The sequence below is a fragment of the Protomyces lactucae-debilis genome (assembly GCF_002105105.1).
Source record: "Protomyces lactucae-debilis strain 12-1054 chromosome Unknown BCR37scaffold_14, whole genome shotgun sequence".
Lineage (NCBI taxonomy): Eukaryota > Fungi > Ascomycota > Taphrinomycetes > Taphrinales > Protomycetaceae > Protomyces > Protomyces lactucae-debilis.
In genome coordinates this window covers 72856-97769 of record NW_024468006.1, presented here as the reverse complement: position 1 = coordinate 97769, position 24914 = coordinate 72856, and the positions used below count along the sequence as shown (strand labels likewise).

At 50.8% G+C, this 24914-nt stretch overlaps 14 protein-coding genes across 14 annotated transcripts; 5 read left to right on the top strand and 9 right to left on the bottom strand.

Moving 5' to 3' along the window:
- Positions 1 to 749: 749 nt before the first annotated feature.
- Positions 750 to 1616, top strand: BCR37DRAFT_349414 (triose-phosphate transporter family-domain-containing protein; the record flags this gene model as incomplete). Its single annotated transcript, XM_040867926.1, has 1 exon — positions 750 to 1616. One exon carries the CDS (start codon positions 750 to 752, stop codon positions 1614 to 1616), a length of 867 nt encoding a protein of 288 aa, XP_040723991.1.
- A 61-nt stretch (positions 1617 to 1677) lies between these two features.
- BCR37DRAFT_75837 (uncharacterized protein) lies at positions 1678 to 3087 on the bottom strand. Its single transcript, XM_040872467.1, has one exon. The coding sequence runs from the start codon at positions 3055 to 3057 to the stop codon at positions 1738 to 1740; it is 1320 nt and encodes a 439-aa protein (XP_040723990.1). The 5' UTR covers positions 3058 to 3087; the 3' UTR covers positions 1678 to 1737.
- An 84-nt stretch (positions 3088 to 3171) lies between these two features.
- Positions 3172 to 4841, top strand: BCR37DRAFT_381294 (ERG1 squalene epoxidase). Its single transcript, XM_040869660.1, has one exon. It carries the CDS (start codon positions 3207 to 3209, stop codon positions 4563 to 4565), a length of 1359 nt encoding a protein of 452 aa, XP_040723989.1. The 5' UTR covers positions 3172 to 3206; the 3' UTR covers positions 4566 to 4841.
- BCR37DRAFT_403145 (transcription factor TFIIH complex subunit Tfb2) lies at positions 4613 to 6031 on the bottom strand (the record flags this gene model as incomplete). Its single annotated transcript, XM_040871973.1, has 1 exon — positions 4613 to 6031. The coding sequence occupies one exon, from the start codon at positions 6029 to 6031 to the stop codon at positions 4613 to 4615; it is 1419 nt and encodes a 472-aa protein (XP_040723988.1).
- Positions 6032 to 6141: 110 nt separating this feature from the next.
- BCR37DRAFT_349505 (HotDog domain-containing protein) lies at positions 6142 to 6695 on the top strand (the record flags this gene model as incomplete). Its single annotated transcript, XM_040867929.1, has 2 exons — positions 6142 to 6231; positions 6270 to 6695. The coding sequence occupies 2 exons, from the start codon at positions 6142 to 6144 to the stop codon at positions 6693 to 6695; spliced, it is 516 nt and encodes a 171-aa protein (XP_040723987.1).
- A 258-nt stretch (positions 6696 to 6953) lies between these two features.
- On the bottom strand, positions 6954 to 7919 carry BCR37DRAFT_330968 (CRAL-TRIO domain-containing protein; the record flags this gene model as incomplete). The annotated part of the gene is made up of 1 exon (XM_040867001.1): positions 6954 to 7919. A coding segment is annotated over one exon (966 nt), but the record flags the coding sequence as incomplete, so codon positions are not given.
- A 308-nt stretch (positions 7920 to 8227) lies between these two features.
- Positions 8228 to 13740, bottom strand: BCR37DRAFT_349550 (uncharacterized protein; the record flags this gene model as incomplete). The annotated part of the gene is made up of 2 exons (XM_040867933.1): positions 8228 to 13329; positions 13368 to 13740. 2 exons carry the CDS (start codon positions 13738 to 13740, stop codon positions 8228 to 8230), a joined length of 5475 nt encoding a protein of 1824 aa, XP_040723985.1.
- A 1894-nt stretch (positions 13741 to 15634) lies between these two features.
- On the bottom strand, positions 15635 to 16900 carry BCR37DRAFT_349305 (IMP-specific 5-nucleotidase; the record flags this gene model as incomplete). Its single annotated transcript, XM_040867916.1, has 1 exon — positions 15635 to 16900. One exon carries the CDS (start codon positions 16898 to 16900, stop codon positions 15635 to 15637), a length of 1266 nt encoding a protein of 421 aa, XP_040723984.1.
- Positions 16901 to 17083: 183 nt separating this feature from the next.
- BCR37DRAFT_404985 (pig-C) lies at positions 17084 to 18291 on the top strand (the record flags this gene model as incomplete). The annotated part of the gene is made up of 2 exons (XM_040872072.1): positions 17084 to 18078; positions 18126 to 18291. 2 exons carry the CDS (start codon positions 17084 to 17086, stop codon positions 18181 to 18183), a joined length of 1053 nt encoding a protein of 350 aa, XP_040723983.1. The 3' UTR covers positions 18184 to 18291.
- BCR37DRAFT_381288 (uncharacterized protein) lies at positions 18126 to 20077 on the bottom strand. The gene is made up of 4 exons (XM_040869659.1): positions 19736 to 20077; positions 19586 to 19684; positions 19324 to 19542; positions 18126 to 19285 (listed from the first exon to the last, which is right to left on the bottom strand). Exons 1-4 carry the CDS (start codon positions 19863 to 19865, stop codon positions 18198 to 18200), a joined length of 1536 nt encoding a protein of 511 aa, XP_040723982.1. The 5' UTR covers positions 19866 to 20077; the 3' UTR covers positions 18126 to 18197.
- A 70-nt stretch (positions 20078 to 20147) lies between these two features.
- BCR37DRAFT_381286 (peptide methionine sulfoxide reductase MrsB) lies at positions 20148 to 20797 on the bottom strand. The gene has a single exon (XM_040869658.1). The coding sequence runs from the start codon at positions 20712 to 20714 to the stop codon at positions 20436 to 20438; it is 279 nt and encodes a 92-aa protein (XP_040723981.1). The 5' UTR covers positions 20715 to 20797; the 3' UTR covers positions 20148 to 20435.
- Positions 20798 to 21099: 302 nt separating this feature from the next.
- Positions 21100 to 22887, bottom strand: BCR37DRAFT_393926 (uncharacterized protein; the record flags this gene model as incomplete). The annotated part of the gene is made up of 1 exon (XM_040871381.1): positions 21100 to 22887. The coding sequence occupies one exon, from the start codon at positions 22885 to 22887 to the stop codon at positions 21100 to 21102; it is 1788 nt and encodes a 595-aa protein (XP_040723980.1).
- A 162-nt stretch (positions 22888 to 23049) lies between these two features.
- Positions 23050 to 23913, top strand: BCR37DRAFT_349301 (P-loop containing nucleoside triphosphate hydrolase protein; the record flags this gene model as incomplete). Its single annotated transcript, XM_040867915.1, has 2 exons — positions 23050 to 23286; positions 23368 to 23913. The coding sequence occupies 2 exons, from the start codon at positions 23050 to 23052 to the stop codon at positions 23911 to 23913; spliced, it is 783 nt and encodes a 260-aa protein (XP_040723979.1).
- A 15-nt stretch (positions 23914 to 23928) lies between these two features.
- On the bottom strand, positions 23929 to 24747 carry BCR37DRAFT_393924 (replication fork protection component Swi3-domain-containing protein; the record flags this gene model as incomplete). Its single annotated transcript, XM_040871380.1, has 1 exon — positions 23929 to 24747. One exon carries the CDS (start codon positions 24745 to 24747, stop codon positions 23929 to 23931), a length of 819 nt encoding a protein of 272 aa, XP_040723978.1.
- Positions 24748 to 24914: the final 167 nt, after the last annotated feature.

The following is a 24914-nucleotide window of genomic DNA, read 5'->3' as shown; positions in this document are numbered from 1 at the left end:
TGGTGCGCCGATTGATGTTGCACGCATGCTCGCTGCTAAGGAGCAGCCGACGAGCCGTAAGCTCAGGCATCTCAGAGGACGGTTGAGCAGTGCTTGGGACGTCCTCTTCCACGAACTTGCAAACAGTCTGCTTCACGAACAGGTTTTCATGCTGAGCTAGGACTCAATACCAGCAAGCCCTCTGGGACATCCTGAGGAGCAATTTTGCCACTTTGCCTCCCTTCTTTGTAGCATATTTCACGGCAGCAGCGTCGAGAGTTCTAGCGTGATGCCAGCGTGTCGGCAGTGACAGAGTAGAGAGTATGGCGAGACGCCAAAATTGTGCTTGCCTTGGGCTTCGGTCTCAGGGATGCAGGTCAAGGCCAAGAGCAGGGAGGAGCAGGTCAAGGATGAGGCTGCTGACCGTGAATATTGAGCCTTTTAATGCGTTCCCCTGCCCAAATTCGCGTTTCTCCCTTTCTCCCCTGTGCCGTGTTCGTGTTTTCCCTGCAACAACCACCTCGACCACGCCATCCTCCTCCTATCCTCCTCTCCCAGCAGCAGCATCTTCTTCATCATTCAATTGTAAAAGACACTCTTCACTTCGATAAACCACAATGGAAAAGCCGCTCGAACTCGCCGACGTCAAGGCAAAACTCATGAGCGCCATTGACGACGTGGACGGAGAACCCAAGGACGTCCTCCCCATCCCAGCAATTCAAAAGGATATGCCAGTAGAGAAGAAGTCTCAGGTCGTGGTCCTCTTCTGGATGCTCGTCAACACATTCGCCACCATTGGCATCGTCTTCACAAACAAGGCCATCTTCTCCGACCGCAATCTCGTCAAGATGCCCGTCTCCTTTGCTGCATTCCACTTTGCCTGCACCAGTATGACCCTCTTTATCGTCTCGAGGTTCGGCGCATTCAAGCCAAAGGCACTCCGACCCCTTCAGATCCTACCCTTGTGCTTTGCCTTTTGTGGCAATGTCATCTTGCCAAACCTCTCTCTCGCATTCAGCTCTGTCACATTCTACCAGCTCGTGCGTATTCTCTTGACACCAGGCACAGCCCTCCTCAACTATCTCTTCTACAACACCACCATCTCCACCAAAGCGATCGCAGCCATTGTCCCCATTTGCGTCGGTGTGGGTATCACCACGTACTATGACGCGCTCAGCAAAACAAGCACCACCAACACGAGTATTTGGGGTGTCATTTTTGCCCTTGCCGGCGTCACCGTTTCTTGCGTCTACACCATTTGGATTGGTACTTTTGCAAAGAAATACCAAGTCTCCTCCATGCAGCTCCTCTACAACCAAGCACCGTGGTCTGTGTTGATGTTGCTGGTGTGTGTTCCTTTTAGTGATACAATCCCACCCTTTGAAGAAGTCTCGCGGCATTCCATGGGGCTTGTACTCCTTTCTGGTGCATTTGCCATTCTCATCAACGTCTCACAGTTCTTCATCATTCATGGTACGTCTGCGCTGACGAGTACGATTGTGGGACACTTGAAAACCTGCTCCATTGTATCGCTTGGTTGGTTCTTTGGTGGCAAGATGAATAACATGAGTCTCCTTGGTGTCATTATTGCCCTCGGCGGTATCTTCACTTACTCTGCCATTCAGCAAAAGAAGTGAGAGACTCTGCATACTTTATGATCAATGACGGAACCCTCCCATTCATTGTGCATTAGTCAAACATTTGCTCTTATTGGCCTCTTTTTTGTATATGCCTCCTACAGAAGCTTTTCTTGGCTCTTTAGAGCACATCGTAGTAGATGGATAGACCTTGTCCTGCATCCCATATGGCAACACCACCCACGCGTTCTCGTGCAATATGAACGCGCCAGAGTAAGCCAAGAAGGGAGGTGAACCAGATTCGCCAAATTGGCATATCAAAAACATGTTCCTTATCTTCATCGAGCCAGTTCAGGCGTAGACCATTCATAGAGAATTGCAGGAGGGAGAGGAGTTCTGTTTTTGTGATGGTGTTCAAGACACCGTCGCTTGTCATGGTGAAGCCATAGAAGGGAATGCCAAGTAGGATCTTGCGAGATACATCCACCTCTGTTCCTCTGATGCCCTCTGCAGTGTCGTCTTCGTCGTCCTGTTCATCCTCATCGTCCTCGTCCTCGTCTTCCAATGCATCCAGTTCTGCATCTGCAGATCCATCAATACCAGGCCGTCCACTCTGCTGTGTCCGGATGCCTGTCAACTTATCCAAGACCAGCTGTAACCAACGTACAGGACTATTCCCAACTTCCCGACCCGTTGATTGCGCATGATCATACGACACAAGTGAAAATAAGTCAATATACGGCGAAAGAATCTGTAATTCCCGTCGTGAGATCCCATGACCCTCTTGTCTTTTAAATGCACGAGAAGTACCGAGTCCGTGTTCTGCTGGAATCACAAGGATGAGTGATTGATTTTGTCGCTTGAGTTCATGGCTGAGTGTTTGGATGAACATCTTGAATGGCATGGCAGACGCCGGGAGTTCCAAGACTAACCCATCATACCCACGTCGCTGGCCCGTTTCTTTCATAAGCAACGCCATTCTCTTGGCTGCATCAATCAGCTCGTTACGTGGAAAGAACAAGACTTGTCGGAGTGTTGCTGATGTGTCGAATTGGACTTGAAAGCGAGGCACCACTTGAATGTGTCTTGGCAGTTGTTGAAGCCAAGTGGCATTGATCTCAGCTTCACCTTCCAATACCACCTCAGCAGGTCGTGAACCATCTTTGAAGCCACCTTTCGGAGCTGTGATTTTGAGGGTATACCAAACTGGTGAGACATGGGTCAATTTATTGGCATGCAATAACGTCTCTGTATATCCATCTCGATTCCAAGGCGTCACATACGCAAGTGTCACATCTCCAGCAGCGGGTACAGACTTTGGTGCGTCTTGTGGGAAGCAGACACGGGGCAGGTTGTTGTGGAGGAGGAGGCCATGTACAGTAAACTCTTTGGCAGCGAGTCTATGGAGAGCTGGGTCGACGTAGCATGCAGGATGCGATAGAGCACTGATAGAGGAGATGATGATGCCGATAGCAGCTACGACATGGGCCAAGGCCCCCATTCGTTGTGTACAGAGACACAAGTAATAAGTATTAGTCTGAAACTGAGCTTGCTGGCGAATATGTCACGTGATTGTGCTTACATAAGAATCAGGCAACAGACAAAGTAGAAAGTGCAGTGGACCAGCTACCCAACGACTGACACTCCAGCATGCAGCGCGAGTACGAAGCCATCATTGTCGGCGCAGGTATCCTCGGCTCAGCACTCGCCACAACACTCGCCCGTCAAGGCCGTCAAGTGCTCCTGATTGAGCGCGACTTGACGGAACCCGATCGCATTGTCGGGGAATTGCTTCAGCCAGGCGGTGTGGCTGCTTTGCAAAAGCTCGGGTTGCGCGAGTGTCTTGAAGGAATTGATGCCATTCAAGTTCATGGCTATCAATGTATCTACCATGCTGAGTCGGTCGGAATACCTTATACAAAGGATAAGACGGATAAACCGTATGAAGGTCGCTCCTTCCACCACGGCAAGTTTGTCATGGCTCTGCGTAAAAGGGCGAGAGCGGAAGAAAATGTAACAGTGCATGAAGCAACAGTCTCGAAACTCATCTCAAACGATACGTCAGGCGCGATTCTCGGTGTGAAAACCACTACCGGCGAACACTTCTGGGCGCCCCTAACCGTTGTCGCTGATGGATGCTTCTCCAAGTTCCGATCAGATTTCATCAAGCGTAAGCCAACAGTACGGTCAAATTTCGTTGGGATGGTTCTGCGTGATGCAGATATCCCGAATCCCTACCATGGTCATGTCATACTTGGCGATCACTCACCCGTTCTCGTGTATCAAATTGGAACACGCGATACACGCATTCTGGTGGATATTCAAGGGAAATTGCCCTCTGCTTCAACAGGTGCACTCAAAAAGTATCTCCAAGAGACTGTTTTACCAGATCTACCAAAACAACTACGACCATCCTTTGAAGCAGCCCTGGAATCTGAACGGCTACGGTCCATGCCAAACAGTTTCCTACCTCCCACCACCAATGCTACACCAGGACTCATTCTCCTTGGTGATGCCATGAATATGCGGCATCCACTAACAGGTGGCGGCATGACTGTCGCTCTCAATGATGTCGTTTTGCTCAGTCAACTGCTAAGCCCGCAGGCCATTCCCAGTTTCACTGATAGAGAAGCAATTCTCAATGCTATGCCAACATTGCATTGGCGGAGAAAGCGATTATCTTCCACCATCAATGTCCTTGCACAAGCACTCTACTCCCTCTTTGCAGCAGATGACGCACGGCTACGTGTCTTGCAGGAAGGCTGTTTCCGCTACTTCCAACTCGGTGGTGAATGTGTTGCAGGTCCAGTGAGCTTCTTGTCCGGTATCTCTGAATCACCGGCTTGGCTGATTCTTCACTTCTTTGCTGTTGCATTCTACAGTATCCTGCTGCAGTTCCGAAAAGCGAGTCTTGCAGCATGGCCCAAGAAGGCTGTAGAGGGTGCAGGTGTGTTGTATAAAGCGTGTGAGGTACTCCTCCCAGTCTTGGTGAGTGAGATGAAATGGTGATTGTAGATTTAGACACAGAGACATGTAGCGATTAATGAAAGATTGTATCATTTTGCTTCGGTGCGTCGTCTGATGTATGCTGCAACAGCCGTCTGTCCGCCATCGCCAACGAAGAACATGCGTCGTCCAGGATGTTCATACACCAAAACACCAATATCCCTTGCATACTGCAGTGCTTCCTCAAATTCAACACCCGTCTTGAAGTCTCGAAAGAGGTATCCTGGTGTTGCTTTCAATCGATTCTTCTCGAGCTCCCAGAGACGAATCTGATCCACAACGGTCGGTGGCAGTAAGCCAGGTGGTTCACGCGGCTTTTTAATGCGCATTTGTGGGTGTGCATGGGATTGCAGGTATAAGATGACCTGGTCTGCTGAAATGCCATTGTCAAGGGCTCGTCTGATGCTCTCCCTGGATAATACACCAGCGACCATGTTCGGAAATCGCATGGTGAGTGAACAGAAGAGGTCGAGGACGGCAATCTGTAGAGGGGAAGCAGTATATGCATATAGCTTGTAGTTCGTCTCGAGAATGACAAATCCCGTGTCCTCCTGAGAGCGATGCCCACCTGCTCCCGTAGGTAAGAGACTGTGCATTGCTGCATGAGTCGATGCGTATGCAGTCGATTTGGCGTCATGCGACAAGATGAGCGCTAGTCGTGTTGGAAAATATCGATCACTGCCTTCTTCATGAAAGACAATTCCAAAATCGCGTAGGTCGAGTAGTAGCGCTGCCTGTTGCTCAGACAACTCTCTTGTGCTATACGCTTGTCCTACTTCCATGTTACCGAGCATGAATAGGAAATGAATCATTTCAACAGGGTCAGCGCCGCTTATATCAGAAGTCTCGAGGTATTGCAGAATGAGTGACCATACTTGAGCATTGCTGTCCTGCAAGAGAAATTGAAAGCCCGCCGAGGTGATGCCCTGTGTTGTCCATAACCCACTATGCTGGAGCAAAGAGACAACTGATCGGCCCGGTTGTTGCTGAGCACTCAGCGTCGTTCCAACCATGAAGTGTAGAATGTTCTCCCATGTCTCCGTCGCAATCTGATCCAGAAACGCGACATCAGGCGTCTCTTCAGCCTCTGCGGCAGGAAGACCAAACGAATTATGATTGCCACCGCCTTTCAGGGCTAATTTGAGGTTCTTACGGTAAAGCGGGTTGAGATCAATCAAGCTGGGGCCTCCGCGAACGGAGGACTCCTTGAGGATATTCAGCTGAGAGAGCTTTTCAAAGGCTTGTGCTTGACGCGTAGTGCCAGCAGGGCTACACCAACTTTCAAAAGCAGTCATAGATAGCTGTTGATTTGAAAAGAGCATAGACATGATGAAGTGCTTTGCAAGCGACGGCAGCAAGCGGAAGATGGCTAGACATGTAGCTGGTTTGGAGTATAGACGAAGCGTTGTTGTGGATGGCAACTGCTCGAGGTAGTCATTGATGGACGTGCGAAACTCAGTGACTGCCATGCCGGCCTTTCAGCCTTCCAGGAGCTTGAGCTTTAGCGTTGCTTGCCGCCGCTTGTGTGGTTTGCAGCTTTGCAATTTGGACGACGTCCTTGACCGTGAACTACACAATCATGTCTCGCTCAAAAGCTGCTGCATTTGTTGATAAAGTATGGTCTTCCTTCCTACAGACCTCCGGTATGGAACCGCAAATGCTCAAAAACGTAGACACCCGCTGCTAGAGCTCTGTCACTGACAATAGATGATCATCGACTCTGCATCACCGGGCCTCGTCAAGGCTTCGCTCAAGATTGAAAAGATACATTGTAATCGACTCTCTATCCTGCATGGCGGCACCGTCGCTTGTATTGTTGATACAGGCGGTTCCCTGGCTGTAGCTTCACGAGGACTCTACGCGACAGGCGTCAGCACAGACATGAATATCGCCTATATCAAAGCCGGTGGTCAAGTCGGAGACACCATCACTGCAACGATGATATGCGACTCGCTCGGTAAGACGCTTGCCTACACGCGCGTTGAATTTCACAATGCACAAGGTGTCTTGTTTGCAAGAGGCTCTCATACAAAGCACGTCCAGAAAGCACTTAAGCACGCGGACAACATTGTGCACGAATTGAGGCCAGAGACCAAATCTCAAGTTAGACAAGCTTGGACTGTGCCTACCTAGGCAAGAGTCATCTACGTCATTGTACAATATCCAAATGCATCCAATCTTTGCATCTTATGTGGTTTTACCTCGCAGCTTGCTCAGACTTGTTGTGCTGTTGTTGTTTGCAAGGCGTTCCTTGAGTCCTGATACCTGACCCGGTTGGCCTGTTCCGGCCTCGCTTGCATTGGTCGATTGGCGAGACAAGCCAGTGGACTTCCTTGACAATGGCGCACTGCCAGGTTCACTCTTGCAAACAGTCATTGGACCGTCTTCCCGTGGCGGCAATAACCCTAGTCTGTCGTAGTAGGAGGAAGGTCGAACAAACTTGTCAATCAACCAATAACTCTCAGCAAGCGTCCAGCTTGCATCAATCCGATCTTGCTCAAGCTTTGCAATCTCATCTGCAGAATCAACCGACGTTGCAAGATCCGGGTCGATCCAGCGTTTTGTGAGACCTTCAAAGGTCTTGATGTTGTCCTCCCATACTTTCATGGCTGCGTGATACTCAGGTGAAGCGGTCGCCGGATCTGCCGCCTCATCTTTCCAGTCTTCATCCAGCGGCCGACCATGGTACTCGAGCTGATACTTGAGTGCGGTACGCGCAGCTTCCTTTCCAAGCTTGGCAGCGAGATCGTTCTCATTGCTCGTGAATGTAATCTTCTCCCGTGTGGGTCCCCGCAAAAGAGGTTTGATGGCAGCCCAGGCAGTCGTAAAGAGCCAAGGTGCATTGTGTATGATTCCCTCGCTCAGCTCTTCTGGGTAGTTTTGCTCAAAATTCTGAATAATAAACTTGATGGCCGTCAGGTCGAGTGCAGTCAAGCTAAAGTCCGTCATGTCCACCAAGAGCACAGTCCGATCTTGGTATGGGAGATGCAGCAGATGCGCATGCTCCATGCAGTAAATCATATAATTCTCAAACGTAGCCTGGGTGCAATCCCCTCTACTGTGATTCTTGATGCGAATGGTGGTGATGGTCCGTCCGCGTTGATCATAACATGGTACAAAAGATTTCGCCTTCTTCATTGATCGTAAAAAGTCCATGTCGTGCTTTGTCTCGCTGCGTAATGCGACTGGAATGGCTTTACGCCGAAAGGAGAGACTGCAGAGAAGCATGCGGGTGGATCTGTCTAGCTCATACAAGCGGGCTTTCAGGAATCGAAGAGGGACAAGGTCGGGATAGTCATGCCGCAGGAGAGTATAGAAGTCCTTGCGTAGAAGCGCAGGTGAAGTCTCCTTGAGGACTGCCAAGAGTTCTTCGTCAGCTGCAAAATCAGGGAACTGCTTAGCCCACGCAGCAACCAGGTCCTTGTCTTCCAATGCAAACCACTCATATAGCAATCGCCATGTGTCCTTCAGCGCCTTCATCTGCCGCGCATCGAGCGTCGCCGGTGTCTCGAAGCCAGTATCAGCATGTTCCCAACCCGACATGGCGAATGATGATGAGGGAGAGCAAGACCGCGCCTTGGTCGTCGTCGCTGTCTTCAGCCTGGAGAAGACGGGGAGCGCGAGACAGTCACAAATATCGAGTATTTGTCCTAAATATATATGAACTAGAGCCATGGAGTCCAGCCAATGTACATACGCACAAGCAGCTGATCGTCTGTTGCTTGTTTGATGAGCTCGTCCGCCTGCCCTTCGATAGACAAAGGAACATGCTTGTCGGCGATGCCAGCACCTGCTGAACCCCTGAGTTTGGAGGCAATGACAGACAACACCTTGCGTGCCTCTTCCTTCTCAACATCTCCAGAGGTACTCTTCTTCTTGCGGAGGAATTCGCCAACCGGATCGTGCAAAAATGACTCGAGCACAGTATTGAAGGCATCTTGATTTTCTCGCAGGATCCTGAGCGTAATCTCACACGTCTTGCGGAAGGCTCCTTCGACGCCAGTCACGCCAAGCGCATCCACCAAATTGTGCGTCAATCGGAAGGGTACACGCTCAGGCTTCTCAAAAGTATGACCTTTTTCAAAAAGACAATTGAAGTCCACATGGACTGCATCGCCAGTTGTCTCGTCAAACAAGATGTTTTCGCCATGCCGATCGCCCAGTCCAAGCACAAAACCAACCATCGACATCACTGCAAGTGTCCTTGAATAGCTCAAGCGTGCAGTGAACCACTGCGATGGGTCGGGAAACTTTTCAATGAACCACTCGCTAAAGCATGGCGGATACATGTCTAGCACATGAAGCTTGAATGAGTGGCCGGGATTGCTCGAACCAAGAGCAGTCTCGATTCTCGTCTTGATTTCACCATAATTCATAGACACGCCGCGTGATTTGAGAGTCTTGATGAGGATATCACGCAACGGCCGCGTATTTTTGACCCATTCACATAAACCGTGGTCTTCGTTGAGAGCAATGACTGCATAGGTCCGAATGCGCAGCGTTCGCTTTAAAGCCTCTGCGTCACGTCGAATGAACTTCTGAATGACACCATTGAAGTCCATAAGTCTTGCGTCCTTTCTCAAGTCATCGTTGGGCTTGACGAGAAAGGGGTAGAGGATGCCATCTGAAGCGCGCACCACGATCTTGCGCGGCTTTTGCAGCGAGTTCATTACATCCACTTCATCGCTGAAGGCAGTAATCGTTGGCACATCCGCCTCGTATGCGCGATGGTGTTTGGTAGATCCCATGCCATTGTGCGATGGCAAGATGACGGTCAGGTTGTCTTGGGTCGGCACAACCAGCAGATTTGGTGCACATGCTGTATCGAAATGAAGATCACGAGTTAAACTGACTGACGTCCTGTTCTTGACAACAGGGGTCATGCATAGGTTCATGAGCTGGTCCGTCACAAATTGTGCTTCCTGAACGAGCCGAATCACGTTGTCCTTCTTCTCTCGTTTTGCTTCTCGCTTCAGTGTTGCAATAAGTGTGTTGCCACGCTGCGATCGTGTACTGTCTCGAGACTTGCTTGCAGCCATGAATGTCCAGAGAGCTTGCTTCGGATAGTCGAGCAGCACCTTAACGAGAATCGTCTCTAGTATCGCAAAACACCCGCGATCTGTATGATTCAGTCGCGACAGGATTTGCGGGAACGCCAACATGTAGAGATAAGTCGGCAGCCTGAGAGCAAAACTTTTGATCTTTTCGTTGAGGTGGTTGAGTTGCGCCTTGCGCATCTCGATGAGCTCGCTACGGCGCTGGACACTTAGTCTTGACGACAGCTGAGAGACACGATCTCCAAAATCCAGCCAGAGTTGCAGGTATGATGGCAGCGTCTGGAAGATGAACTTTGTGCCAAAATGCATCGCCTTACCGTAACTCAGCACAACATGACGATGATACTCTCCCTTGAGGTACTCGTCGTCTTGTTGTTCCACGGGTTTCTTGGCTTCCGCCTCCAACAGTCTCATGTAGTAACGACCAAGAAAGTAGTGCGGCTTTTCCAGCTGGGCTCCGCGCGCAGATTGGCTGTACTCCTTGAGCTGTTGTGCAGAATTAGTGTGCTCAGCCAAATCATTCCATCTCGTCAAGAGCAATTGTGCTTTGGAAGTCAGGATCTCACTTGGTGTTTTGGCGAGCGTCTTCGCGAGATTATAGACCTTGGAGTAGGTTTCGTCTGGATTGCACTCGTAGCCATCAAAGACTTTCGACGCTAGCGCCTTGCGAAGCGTTTGAATTGCTCGCAATTGATGGCCACCTTTCCACCACCACCGCGCATGCTCAATCTCGGCAAGAGGCGTGCCTTTGATCGCAAGCGCATGCAAAATCGCTTTATAGGCCTGTTGCGTCTGACCGGTCTTGCGTGCCAGTTTAGAGCTTTCGAGCCAAGCGTGACTGACTACTCGCGCGGTTGACTGTTGCTGCTGCTGCTTGAGTTCTAGCGTCACTCGGCGAACGCTCAGAATGTGCTGCTTCCAACGCCCACTATCAGCCACGAGTGCGAAACGATCTCGCCCGACAAGGCCTCGCGACTTTGAGGGATCAGCCGTAGGGTTGTGTTGCGAGTCTAACTCATGCACAATATGGAGCTTTGCGAGCGCCTCGTAGCACTGCTGGAATGAGTCTGTGTTGGAAGCCGCGAGCTCTGTCGCAGCTCTCACTTTGAGTTGAGACAAGAGATCCTGAGATCTATCCTCATTATTGTCCTTGAGTTCACCAAAGAAGCGTCCCATGAGTGAGTCGTAGGTCTGCTCCTGTACTGGCACCAGCTGCACCAACTTTTGCAGATCCGCCCAAGCGCCTAGATTCCATGAACTCTCGATAGCAATGTCGAGCAAGGCACTCGAACGCGAGCCAGTGTTCATCATGCTTTTCGCTTGCTCAAGGAGCAGATCGTAATGTCCAGTCTGACGGAGACAATTGAGCAGTCCAAGCTGGAGTTTTTGTTCGGTTGATCTGCGCTGCAAAGCAAGCTCATAGCTACTCTGAGCAGCAGTCCATCTGCCAGCATTCTCATGCATCAAGATTTCTTGATCGATAGTCAATTCGCGGAGGTTAACAGAAACGCCCTCGATACCATCAGGATCGTCAATATTGATGTAGAGCTGCTGTAGTGTGGCATACAAGGGCTGCATACTTGCTGCAGAAAGTGTCTTTTTCTGATTGCGAATGTGTTGCTCCCAATAGTAAAGAGCGCGAGAGTATGAACCAATGCGAAGTGCACCATTTGCGAGTGTTTCTGGCTTCAAGTGCATGAAGAAGTCATCCACAAAGGACGTCAGCTCATCTGATTCCACAAAATCTTCTGGCCGCGGCAGGAGCTTTTGCCTCTTCATCTTCTCAGCCCATTGTGTCGTGTTGTTGTTGTGCCGTGAACGTCGCCAATGCTGCAGATAGTCAAGCACTGGAAAAATGGCCTCCGTTGCTAGTCGAAGCTTTTCAGCTTCAGCTGGCTCTTCAGAGGTGGTCTCGAGAATCAAGCGCACTTCCTCGGCCATGATTTCTGGCCCTGGAGCATCCGGAATATAGCGCTTCGTAAAAAGTCCATTGAGGAAGAGGTAGGGCAGAAGATAGTTGGCCATCTCGAGTTCCTCCTCTCGCAGAATTCCGCTGAATACGCCAAAGAGCTTTCGTGCATTCTCCGAGAGTGGCAGTTGGAGCAGATGAAGAACGAGAACGTGCAACCACTGGCGATACGTCTTTGTATGCTGGATAATTGGCAGTTGAGCTGGCTTCGGTCGAGGACGACTTGGCCGATCCCATTTCGAGCTCAAGAGCGGCGCGAACACTGTGCGTGAAGTCGCCGAGATGGCTCGCCAACGGCGACGTGTGTCCAGATCATCGTCGCGCTCAAACCCTTGCTTTGCAGCGCTCAACAGGCTCTCGTCGAATCCAGAAAACTTGAGCAATTCCTGTATCGCCCACGCAAGGGAGAGTTGCACCTTGGTGTTGTTGGCTGACTGAAAAGCTTCCACGAGCTGGTCTTCCAAAAAGATGCGGACAAATCCAACAGTCTCTTCGGCATCTTCGTCCATGAAGGAACTGAGCAAGATGGCACGAGACTTGTCTTTTGCCGTGTCAACACGGACAGGATCGACTGCACCAATCATACCAAGAATCTCGGAAGCAAGTAATTGCAATTTCGTCAAGCCGCCGTGCTGTTGATGCTTTGCAACAATGTCGAGCAAAGTTCGAAGTGTCTCGCTCACGGTGGCATCCTTCCGGTCTTTGAGAAGCACAGTGTGGATATCGGGTCCCCTCGTCGTAATGACTTCCTTCAGCTCAATAAGCCCACGCTCACAGATGATAGGGTTGTCACTCTGGAGCAGGTCAAACAAGTCCTCCAGAGGCGGTAGTCCATCGCCTGGCTTGACGCCTGGTTTGCGAAAGAGACTCAATTGCTCTTCGACGGCTCGCAGTTCTGCCACCGTGATTCTCGGCATTTGCCCAATATGTTGGCTGATATGATCACTAAAGTCCTTGATGAAAAGGTCAAACATCTGCTTCATGAAGCCGCGCTCAATATCTGTTGCTTGATCCCAGATATGCAAGAACAAGCACATGGAGTGGGAGATCAGCGAAGTGGTGACTTGATGAGAGGACTTTTCGAGCAGACGATGCCAAGCAATCAACCCAGATTGACGCAAATCTGGCATGAGAATAGCGGCTTGAAGGCAGACGACAATTTGCGGCACAGCAGCTTCGCTTGCTTGCTCTATGAGCGTGACCAAGTCATAAAAGGCTCTGATGATGCGCACTTTTTCCAACAAACCCTTTCTGCCATGCGCATTGTTCAAGGCTTCCGACAAATGACCAACGATGCCAAGACTGTGTTTTGTCAAAAAGGTTCTTTGAAGCTCTTCCGCGAGCTCCATAGGCGTCTTGCGCGTACTTGCTGGCGGTTTGGTGGACACTGTGGCCACAAAAGTCAGAGCTGCATGAATATTCGCGGGCTTGATGTTGGGTTCCCCGCCCAGCTGGAGCAATTCAACAGCCAGGGGAATCGGCACCGCGCAGATCAAATCGTTCAGCTTGACATCAGCGAATTTGGAGTCGATATTGGAGAAGAAGGACATGAGCTGCTTTTTGTCCAGATTCGATGTCAGCATACTGCTGAAGATGAAGTGAGCATTGTTCATGATGAGGTTGTTGACTGATTGCTGTGTGGCCATTGCCATCTCGGTGATGAGACTGACTTTGCCTTCAATGACAAGGAATGGCAACAAGTATTGCTGATTACGTACCAAGAAGTCTGTGCTGTGAATGCCTAGAATTAGCAGAGTCGGTTTCAATGGAGCAATATACCCATAAGACTGGCGAAGAAGCTAATAAATTGTGGCTGAGCTTGTCCCTTACGACACACTTGCAGACTGATCTGCCGCATGTAGGGAGAAAAGAGCGCCCATAACGAGCAGCCAGCATGAGCAGCAAGCCGTTTTAAGCCAACGACAGCACTTTGACGAACCAGCATGTTCTTGTGAGAGAGAAACTCGACCAGCTGCGTCAAGATGACGAGCATTTCAGATGGCGCGGCACCTTTTGCCACTTCGACCCAAGCAAACAATGTTGTTTCCGTGATTTTTGTATCTGTTGAGCGTTGGAGCAACTGTATGACAAATGCACGGTTAGAGGAGCAGATGGACTCTTCAGCACGTCGTGGACTGTATTGGAACAACATGCCAATCACTTGACCGGCCATGATGCGAATATGCAGGGATGCGCCATGCAGACCAGTTGTCAAGAGCTTGACGATTGGAGATGCTTTCGGCAGAGCCAGACAAGCAACAGTATCAGCATGCTGAACAACGCGCTTGAGAGCGCGGAAAAGACGCATGCGTAGCTCGATATCTTGCTTGACAATGGGTGTCACGCTGATTTGTGTGATGGCTGCCAGAAGTGCGTCTGTCGAGCAGTCAATCTTGTCGAGTGGATCCCCGAGTGTCTCCGTAGAACATACTGTGCAGCAAACAAAAGACTGTTCGCCAGCTTGGTTGAAGGTGCTCAAACCAGACTTGGCACACGCCAGCGAGCCAGTCGCCTTGATGAAAAAGGTCATTTGAGGGAGTGTATATGTCTCAGCCTTAGAGCTCGCACGAGCGAGAAGTGCTGAAGCAGAGTCGATGTTCTTGTCTTGAGGAAACATGACGGCGATCAGATGTCGAAGGAGCGGATTTTGGACGCCCACCTTTTCGCGAAAGACTGGGGCCAGTGTAAGTGCCGGCGTAGGCGATGATCTCGGCGTTTGAATATGCAGCCGCACCTTGCTCAAGGCTATGCAATCTTGAACAGTCTGTAGTTTGAAAATGCCTGCGAGTTCGGTCAGCACTTCAAGAAGCTGCGAAGTCAGCCACACATCTAGAAGCTCGAGCTGTTCGTTCAGCGCCAGACACAAATTGTCTAGTGCTCGAGTCAGTGCAACTTGAGTACTGTCAGACGACGACATGAGCGAGGCAGTGAAGCGGTTTCTTTCTGCAGGTTGAATTGGCGAGCATTGCTGCAGAAGTTTGAGGAGCAGCAGAGTCATTTCGAAGATATCGCTCTCTGTGCTGAGCAGCGGTGCCAAATCTGCGCCCAAAAGGAGCATTGATTCTATCGTCTTGCAGGCTTCTCGTTCTTTGAGGAGGGGACCATCTGTTGATAGCAGCTGCATGGCCAAAGTAGCGCATGAGGCAATCCAGGTCTGCGGAAGAGTCAGTGCCGGAAGGACTGTTCGAGCGCTGAAGAGTCGACCTTTGCAGCGTAGAAGAGTGATGCAAGCTATTAGAGATGTTGCATCTGTTTCGACCAGTACCTCTCCCCCAAGGTCTGTAGCTGGCTTTTCAGACGCAACTCGAAAGCTTTCGTACTCTGTATCAATGAGCTCCAGAGCGAACTTGGCGTCTTCTTTGAGGGAATACTCAGAGAGCAAACCCATAAGCAGCGCCTGTACTGCCTCGACGATAAGAGGATGCGCATCATGTGAACGATCGTCTCGAAGTAATTGCAATAGCGTCATCAAGACCCATCTCCCGAGCGTACTTCGCGATGTGCCGTCCTTGACTTCTACTGACAGCACGGTCCAAGCCTTGCCAATAATGCTCGTGGCAGCACGAATGCTATCGCCCACTACGTCTGATCTCGCTTGCTGCTGCCTAGGTCCTATACGTTCGTCGTGCTCGACATATCGCAGACAAGCTTTCAACACAACCTGCAATAGCTCACAGTAGACTTCAGGCGTTTGTTCGCCAATCGCGGCGTCTCCCTCAGACACATTTATGGCAGCCAATAGGTCTTGAAATTGCGTGAGGTTGGTCAGGTCGGCTGAGACAGCAGCTTGAGTGGCAGCGAGGTCAATGTGAGTCGCTGCACCATTGTTCATACGCCGAGGAAAGTAATCTTGTCCTTTTCACTGCTGTCGAAGCAGGACGTGCCGAGCGACCTCTAGACTCTTGCGTGTGTGGCGCGTGAGGTTGCAAGTCGCGATTCTTTGGCGCGTCGTAGATGAGATGGCACAACACTTGCAATTGAGGCTTGTAGAGACAGCCATTAGCCAGCTACGGAGAGGCCATCATGTGCTGTCTGGGCACGTAGCACTATCTATACGTCCCTCTGTGGCTAAAGTATGCGCCATCATGTTTGCTCATCTCCCTGAACATACCAAGCCAATTTACTGTATCATCAACACCGCCCACCCACATCCCCGTCGCCACTGTCCGCGTGCGAATGTCATTGCCTGAAGAATTGTACTGGTCGCCACAATGTAGAGTCTGCCTGGGCAATATCCCACCAAAGTACTTTTGCAGGCATCGCGCACCGAGTGCCTTGTCGCCAATATCGACCCAGACATCACAGTCATTGAAGGCACAGAAGGGTATATTTGCCTTGTTTTGGGATTGAAGCGTACGTTGCACAGCCAGGACCACTTCTTCGAGCGTTTCCCGCGTAAGTCTGCCTGCTGTAGGAACGAGCCCTACCGACCGTTGCTTGCGAATGATTTGTGCCGGTAGCGACATGATGTCAATACATTCGCGCAAGACGGATTCAGCGAGGTTGAGAAGCTTTGTGATGTCTTCATCTCGCCAAACCTTCATTTCATCCAACATCCACTCTTCGTCTGCCACATGCTGCAGGCCTGCTTCGCAGTACTTGAAGAGATAGTTGCACTCTCCACCTAGCACAGCGAACGACTGCCTTTGGGCATCGGTCAACTCTTGCGAGTCCCGTATACCATCCAGTAAGCCATGGAAGCGCTCTTTGTATCGCTGACCGGACTTGTCTGGGTAGCCTGCTGCAGTCAAGATGACAACACGAATGTCTCGCTTGAGCAAGTCAAGTAGCAAAGGCAAGATTTCAGAGTCTGGCTCGATACCTTGACCGTGCTCATAGAGCGTCAAATCACCATCGAACGTGATGAGCTTGAGGTCATTCGACCGAGCATGCGCCAAGAGTTGCGCAACCGACAAGACATGCCGAATGTCATTGAAGGATGGGGCAACAAAGCGCCTCGACGAGATGAAGCGCTTCTGATCAACAATCAAAAAGGCATCTCGCAGAGGCAAGTCTGTAAAGAACTCGCCAATCGATGGTACGAGTACTTTGAGCTTTGAGGGCTGTGTATCGCCATGCTCCATGTGCCGCCTGTGATCTTGAATAAGGGCTTCAATATCGAACCATATTTCTGCATACCGCCGGCGTGCATCCGCAATAGCGAGCGAGCGCTGATACTGCCGTGCCTCTTTGAGTCGGATCTCTGCAGCCGGTTGAAGATGAGCATGCAGGACAAAGGGCGTCATAAGCAGGTTCTTGATCCATTCTATAAACTCATCTCTGCGTACACTGACGCGGTACCGTGTGCTCATCATATTGGATGCAGTGGTAGGTTTGGTTGAAGGTGGCCGGCCTCCTGCGAGCTTGTGTCTTTCTTCGGTGTGGCTTGTGATCGTCATCTTTAATCAGCTGCCGCAGCAACGACAGTCAGCTAGTAATAGTAACAGACCAACCTTCTATATGCCCAAGATGCTTCGTGTCGCTCCTCTCAAATCATGACAAAGCCAAGGACTCGTTCGCAGCTCCTGCGCAACAGCTACTCTGCCACTTCCCTGCCCAGCAAGCTTGCTCTAAGTCATTTAGCTGCTCCCTCACAAAAATCACAGACACTCACGACGTCCAAGAGAGCGCGCAAACCCTGGCGCAAGCTTCTTTGGGTCCATCAAGAGTATCCAGATAACTGGGTAGATGCATCTTTCTTGGACAAATTGCAACGTAATGCCAATGTGGTTGCATATGATTTCTGGCCACTAGTAGGCGACTCAACAGTATTGACGTCGCATCTGGCTAGCGTCATTGTCTTTGTTTGCGCTTTTGTGGGCATCTATGATGATGCAGCGAGTCCTCTGACTGTCGTCGGTGTGAGCACAGCACTGACGGTCCTTGGCTACCTCTACTGGACGTGGCAGACTGTTCAATCTGCCAGACCCACACAGGAATCAACCGTACGCACGACTGAGCACACTCGACCAGAAACCATCAAATCAGCAGTCTTGATTGTCTTGACAATCCTCGGCCTCTCACCCATCCTCAACTCGCTGACACTGTCGTCTGATAGCGATTCGATCTGGACGATTGCGCTCTACCTCTTCCTTGCGAATATCGCATTTCTTGACTACTCCCTACCAAAAAGCACATACTCGATGGGCAATGCTGCAACGCACAATTTGTCGTATTCTGGAACACTTTCAACGAATGCCGCCATCATGGCATCTGTGGTGCTTGCATCACGCCTTCGCGAATCATTCTCTGTATTTGCACTCATCCTCTTTGCAGTTGAATGGTTTGCCTTGTTCCCCATCTTTCGAAGATTCCTACGACTCACTTCCTTCCGTGCAAGTCTAGCATTGACGGTTGTGTTGGTCCTTGGCGCATGCGTCACGCTTGCTTGGTGCGTTTCAACGCGACTTGCGGCACTTTGGATCTCCATGGTCATCTTCATCACCTTTGGATGCCCGCTATGGCTCATTTCACTGCAAAAGTACAAAAAGCAAGTCAACCGTCATGCAAAGAGAAACCATGCTAATAAGTTATCAGTGAGATTCATGGACCCTGGGATATCGCCAAACCCGTCCTCAAAGACGCCATTTTATAAAAGAAGAAAATCTCCTACAAGACTGGCAGGAAGTTACCAACAATCACCATGGGAATATCGAAAACATCGCGCTTGATGGTGAAGCAGAATGCACACGGTACTGGTCTCTTTTGTGGTGTGAGCAAGACGCAGGTCGTTTGCACACTACTCGTATCAGCAAACGCATGTTCTGAGAATCGCTCAAAATATTCAACAACAGAAGAATCATCCATCAGCTCAACAATGAACGTTTGCTTTGCCAAGAGCGCATCACGAGACCAACCAGTGAGCAAGCAGAACTCTTTACCAACAAGCTCAATTTGCCCTGTACGCCGCCAAATAACGGTGGGTGTGCCTGAATAACCGACAAACTTCTCATACTCAAGCATGGTGCGTTGAAAGCAAATCTCCATGAATGTCAAATCTTCCTCTCTCAATGTCTTGGTCAAAGCAATGAAACTTGGACGATACCCGACAATCGCTCGTGCAATACGCAGCAAATCTGCTTTTCCGAAACGACCTCGAAGATAGGCATTGAGGAGGTGATACCCGCTCGTATAGTGGAAGGGCGCTGTGATGGATTTGTAAATGGTGGAAGGGTCGGAGGGGTTGAGACCTGGTCTGCACTGTATCGGGCGTTTAGCAACCGGTGTCGGTCGTTGACCATGTGGATCGACGTATCCCGAAGTAGTCCCGGAAGGTCGCCGTTGTTGTTGCTGCTGCTGCTGCTGCTGCTGTGTTGATGCAGCTTGTCCGTTCAGCATGGGGAGCGGAACAACATTGCCTCCCTCCTCCAGGGCTATACGCGGCGATGTAGCATTGATGAGCGGGAATGCTGCATTTGCATAAGAATTATACGCACCCTGTCCATTCTGCCTGTTGACAGACCCTGAAGGTGGTTCAGAAGTCAAGCGTGAATCGGGTGTGCCTGACGCACGTCGATTCGGTCCATGCGAGTCGTGTGGCGATGGAAAAGCGAAATGATCAGGGCTTGGCTGATCGGTACCGGGTGTTTGAAACTCATTGCCAAGCATGGTAGAGATCATGGAGTACTCGAGGTTGGCTGTCTTGGAATCAAAGTCGTAGGTTGACAGCGGTGGGTACTCGAAGAGGAGGTTGTCATCTAGTGTCAGTCTTGTCAAGCAATCGGTTACTGCATACCAAGGAAGTTGTAGCCCAGATTGCCCTGACTATTGCTGGCGGGCGGCTGGACTGCTGCCATGTTGACGGTGCCCGTATTGCTCAAAGGTGCACCAAAGTCACTGCTATCACCAGGCGTCGACGCATCGAAGGAACCTTGCTGCGCCGATGACACGGTCGCTGCAGACTCCAACTTGAGGAGCTGAGGCGGTCGATTCGTTTTATTGGACGACTGAACCTCTGCCTTGTTAGCTCGTGGGTTGGCCGAGTACGTCGTGCATACGTTGTGTTTGAACATCTTGTAGATACTTGGCCTTTTTCCGTACGCCGTCGTGGCACGTCTCTCCTAGCCCTCGCTTGATACACCGCTGGCACGGTCGCGCTAGAAAGCATTAGCAACAGGAGTATGCTAAGATCAGGAAGGGATCTCTACCATCATCACAAGTGAGATGCGCTTTTTGACAGTGGAAGCAGGCGCGTGATGCCTTTTTACGTTTTGTCCTTGGTTTTGCTGGTACGGGAATGTCTTCTGTCTCTGCAGGCTGTTTGTCCTCGTCTGCCATGTTGATCTATGCTGTACGTTTGGGGCTAACAGAGGGTGGTATTGCTCAAGTCCAGGCGCGTTTTGAGGCCTTTGCCGTACTCCAGGTCTGTGATGTCGGCTGAAGTATAAGAAATGAATGCCAGATACTACGCCGCCGCTGCCATCGAAGCCCTGACTGCCTGCTGCAGATGAAGGAGAGTGTTGGCCTGTAATGGGGGCTGCTTTGAGTTTTTTGTGTGGGGGAAAGATCGATTGCGACGGTGAAGGGAGCATCACACAAAGTCAGTGGCATGCTGGCAGGCCCATCAGAGAAGGAAGGCCGAAGCCAGCATGTATCAGAGCATGCAGGGGCTTCACTCTGGCTGATGGACTAGCGTCAAACAGCTTATTGTATTGACTTGTAGGTCAATCTGGAAATGAATCTATCAGGCTACATATGGCATGTCCTGGAGTCAAGCCCGTGCAGTTTGGCTGTACTCTACGAGATAACAAGGCTGCGAGTGTGGAGCGACCCAAGCATCTGTTGACAGTCATAGAAGTATGGTAGAACTATGCTTTGCGTCGTATATGTTCCGAAAGACGACGAGCATCACTCCTTGAACCTCAAAGAGATACCATTGATACAGTGTCGCTCGTCGGTAGGAGTCTTATACCCCTCACCCTTGAACAGATGACCCAAGTGTCCTCCGCACGAGCTACATCGCAACTCCACACGTTTCGCAAAGAATGAATTGTCCTCATGCTGCGTGATGGCTCCAGGAATGGAATCAAAGTAAGCAGGCCACCCGCAACCACTAGAGAACTTGTGTTGCGCCGTGTACAGAGGTGCATCGCAGCCGGCACAGGTGTACGTACCCGACTTTGGCATATGTTTGTCGAATTCGTGGGATCCAGGTGCTTCTGTGCCTTGCTTTCGAAGCACACGGAACTGCTCAGGCGATAAGACGGCTTGCCATTCTTGCTCAGACTTTTGGACCTTGGGCTGTGACATTGTGTTTTGAGCGGGTGTGGCGGTGGAGAAGAGGGAGAGGCCGAAGAGGGCTGCGAGCGTTGGAAGCGGCTTCGTTTTGATGGATCGGGCTGTTTGGGATGAAGAGGCGATGGACTTGGTTACTTGGCGTATACCTGTCCTGAGCATCAACAAGAGATAGCTTTAGTATATGTCTCGAGAGTAGCTGGGTGTGGAGTGAAACGAGTACAAATTTGTCATCAGATGAAAATACGTCAGTGGAAGGGGGATACATTCACTGAACTCACACTTCAGTCGCCTCCACCACGATGTATCGCTCAAAGGCCTTCGATGAGGGCGAAACCTGCCGTGCCAATGCGTCTGGCTTTTGCCAAGCAGCCAGGAGCGTTTCAGCATCCATCCCATATCGCTCCGTCACTTCATTCATCACATCCTGTGCAACCACATCTGACCCCGTCATCAACTTGACGAGTCGCTCGCGCTCTATTCTGTCACCAACACGGTCTCTCCATAGCACATAGGGTCCCTCAATAGCAACACCACGGGCTTCTGTTCGATCTCGCCATCGTCCAACAATGCCAATTGAGGGGATATTGACGGCTTCCACAATCCACGGTAACAAACCATGTTCTTCATCAAACATACTCTCAAAGCGAACCACCTTGAAGCCAGCAGGGTAGCCTGGGATTTGTAGGCTAGAGCCGTGGATGTGATGACGGTGTGCGTGATATCGTGAGTGTGAATTCGCAGTAAAGCGACGGAACGGGATATCTTGAAGTCTGTCGAGATGATCCGATTCACCCCATCCCTCACCCTCACCGTCTTCATCTTCATCTGTGGTATTGCCTTCCCGAGCTGTTTGATCGTCTGCTCTAGGATCTGTCGCCGTAGGACGAAACATTTCAACGGCTTCCTCCTCTTCAATCACCAATTCTTGTATACCATCAAAGTAGTCCGGCGCCAATGGTCGTCCAAAGTCCAGATGCTCGAGTTCGCGAAAGTCCAGGTATGCATACACGCCTCGATAATGCCCTGCCAGACCTGCATCAAACATACAAGCCTCCATGGGTACTTCATGCTCGAGACAATCGCGCGGTATCGACAACCCCGGAATAAGATCCGGTAGGCCATGCTTGTACAGGCCCACCATTTGCAAGATTGTCTCGACGACACCCCAATTGACGCAAGGCTCACGACAGGTGGCGGTCGCTGTGATGGGTGCAGGTCGACGATTGCCACTTCTCAGGTGATAGCGTGCTCGATCTTCCAACGTCCTAGGCATTGGATGATCTCTGATGGGTTCACGAATATTGTGAGGTGGGAAGTGAAAGAGTGGGTAGGCGATCGAATCATAGACAATCATACTCGATGCCTTGAGAAAAGAGGATGTCCATGAAGACATGTCGTGTACGAAGCTCGGACTTGCACGGTAGCCTTGTTGACGTGCAAAGAGCATACGAGCGAGAAAGTAGTCTGAGCGTGGATCCAGGTCCTGCCGTCTTCCACGACCTTCAAAGCCATGGCCAGGTGGATACGACAGGAAATACTTGACGATGTCTTGTGGATGACCGTTGCCAAGGTTGATATTCCTCTTTGTTGCAAAGTCGCGTGCTAGTTGCCAAGGCATACCACCACATAGCAGCTCAAAGCGTACAGCTTGACATTCAGCTTCACGATCCTCAAACTTCCTCTCCTTGACTGCTACACAACGGCTGACAACCATCGCATTGGCTTCTCCCATCTCGTAAAAGAGCGATAGCAGTGTCGGGCAGTGCAAGTCTGTGTCGTAGTTGAGGAACGCATGCAGTGCATCGAGACGTGCCTTGAGCTTATCCTTGTGCGTCCTACCCCGCGGTTCCCTCAAACCACCCAATACGCCCTCGACTGTCCTACTCGCACAATCGCGACGATATGGCGCATCAAATGTCGAGGCGTAGACGTGTTGCCAGAGCAGCGCATCGCTTGCCAGGGCGGCAAAGGAGCGACTTGTCTGGGCCAGACGCGCCACGCTGCGATAGTCCAACAGAGAAACAATCTCGCCAAGCAACTCATCAGGTAGCTCCTGCAGCATCCTGCCGCCCTATCTCTGCGCACACAAGCAGTGCGCGTCTGCTTCGACGCCCTGTAGCTTATGTCGTGTGTGGAGTTGTTGCCGTTCGATGCGCTCATTCGAGTTGCGACAATTTCGAATTTCAAAGCATCCACAAAGGCGACTCCCAAGACAACAGCTGAGATGGCAGCAGACGATGGAGATGCCCTCAGGCAGGTCAAGAACATCGTGCTCGTCCTATCTGGCAAGGGCGGCGTTGGCAAATCGTCAGTCACGACGCAACTCGCCCTGAGTCTGGCACTAGCCGGCAAGCGGGTCGGCATCCTCGATATCGACCTGACGGGACCCTCTATACCACGCATGTTTGGTGTCGAGGAACGACAGATTCATCAGAGTAGTGGCGGATGGGTCCCTGTCTATGTCAATCACTCGGCGCCGACTGCAGAGGGCGCTGTGCAATCTGGTTCATTGAGCCTGATCTCCATTGGATTTCTCCTCAAGTCTCGCAGTGACGCCGTCATTTGGCGTGGCCCGAAGAAGTCTGCCATGATTGCTCAGTTCCTGACCTCTGTTCTTTGGGGTGAACTCGATTATCTCTTGATAGATACACCGCCAGGCACATCAGACGAGCATATCGCCGTTGTAGAAAAGCTACGGCAAACGCCCGAAGTTTGGGAAAAGTGCAGAGGCGCGGTGCTCGTCACAACACCTCAGGAAGTCTCGACGGCCGATGTCCGCAAGGAGCTCTCCTTTTGCCGCAAAACGGGTGTGCATATCCTTGGCCTGATTGAAAATATGAGTGGCTACATTTGTCCCTGCTGTGATGAGGTCACCAACATCTTCTCCTCAGGAGGCGGCGAAGCCATGGCAATACACTACAATGTACCCTTCATGGGCAAGATACCGATAGAGCCACGGTTTGGCGAGATGGTGGAACAAGGACAGAGTGGTGGCGATACGCTTCTTGATCGGTATCGAGGGAGTGCCTTGAGCGGTCTGTTTGCAGGAATCGCCAAGGAGCTTGATGAGCGGATACACACAGCATAGTAATATATAAAGGCATTACGAGTACATTGCTTCAAGTGCATCCATGTCGTCCTCCTCGTCAAAGTAGGGCGGCGGGCCGTCTTGAGGGTGATCGTCTTCTCTTGCTGCAGTGATAGGCTTGGTAGGCGCATCTGCATATAGCGCCATTTCAGCATCTTCATCCTCGTCGTCGAAGAATAGAGCCTGACTCGCATCCTGCTCTTCATTGCGCGCCGCTGGTCCTTTATTTGTCAAGCCAAAGACACTGTCGTCGTATTCCTCGGCATCCTCATCCTCATCGACAGGCTTCGGCAGCAAGTCATCAATGAATCGTCTTCTCTCCATCTTCATACGTTTTGAGCTTCCTGCTTTGCGAATCATTGCAAGCGCATCACGGAACTTGGCCTTGGGATACATTTCGTGACACCAAAATTGATACCGCTCAAGCACCCTCCCCATATCCTGCAGCGTATGGCCTTTCCCCTTAAGCGTCTTGTGTAAGGGTCTTTCAAGCGACATCTTGATGAGTTTGGGTATACCATGATGCTTCTCCAGCAAACGCTCGTCGTCAAGTCGTGCAATGATGCGCTTCTTCTTGATCACCACCTCTTCATCGAGACCCAGAGAGAACTCATTCTCACCTTCAGTGTCGCGTCTACGTCGAGCGGCTGCCGCTGCATCATAACTTGCAGTGTCATCTAGCGTTTCGTCGTCGCCGAGGTAGCGCGCTTGACGCGTCGCGCTGACTTCTTGCGCCTGTGGCGATGGTATAGTTGTTGGAGTAGGCGAGCGTTGTCTGACATGACGCTCTACAACCTCCACGTCGTCGTCGGCAATGGCAAAGAGGTCATCCATACTTAATGCATTATGTGGACGCGTTCAGTTAGGTGCGCGCTTGTTTTCGTCGCGTTGAAAATTGTCACGTGCGTTCACCAAATTTCAGGGGAGAGTCAAAAAGAGCACACGCACACTACACAGCATTGCGGCTTATAAGTATACCAAAAGTGAGGATAATTGACAAT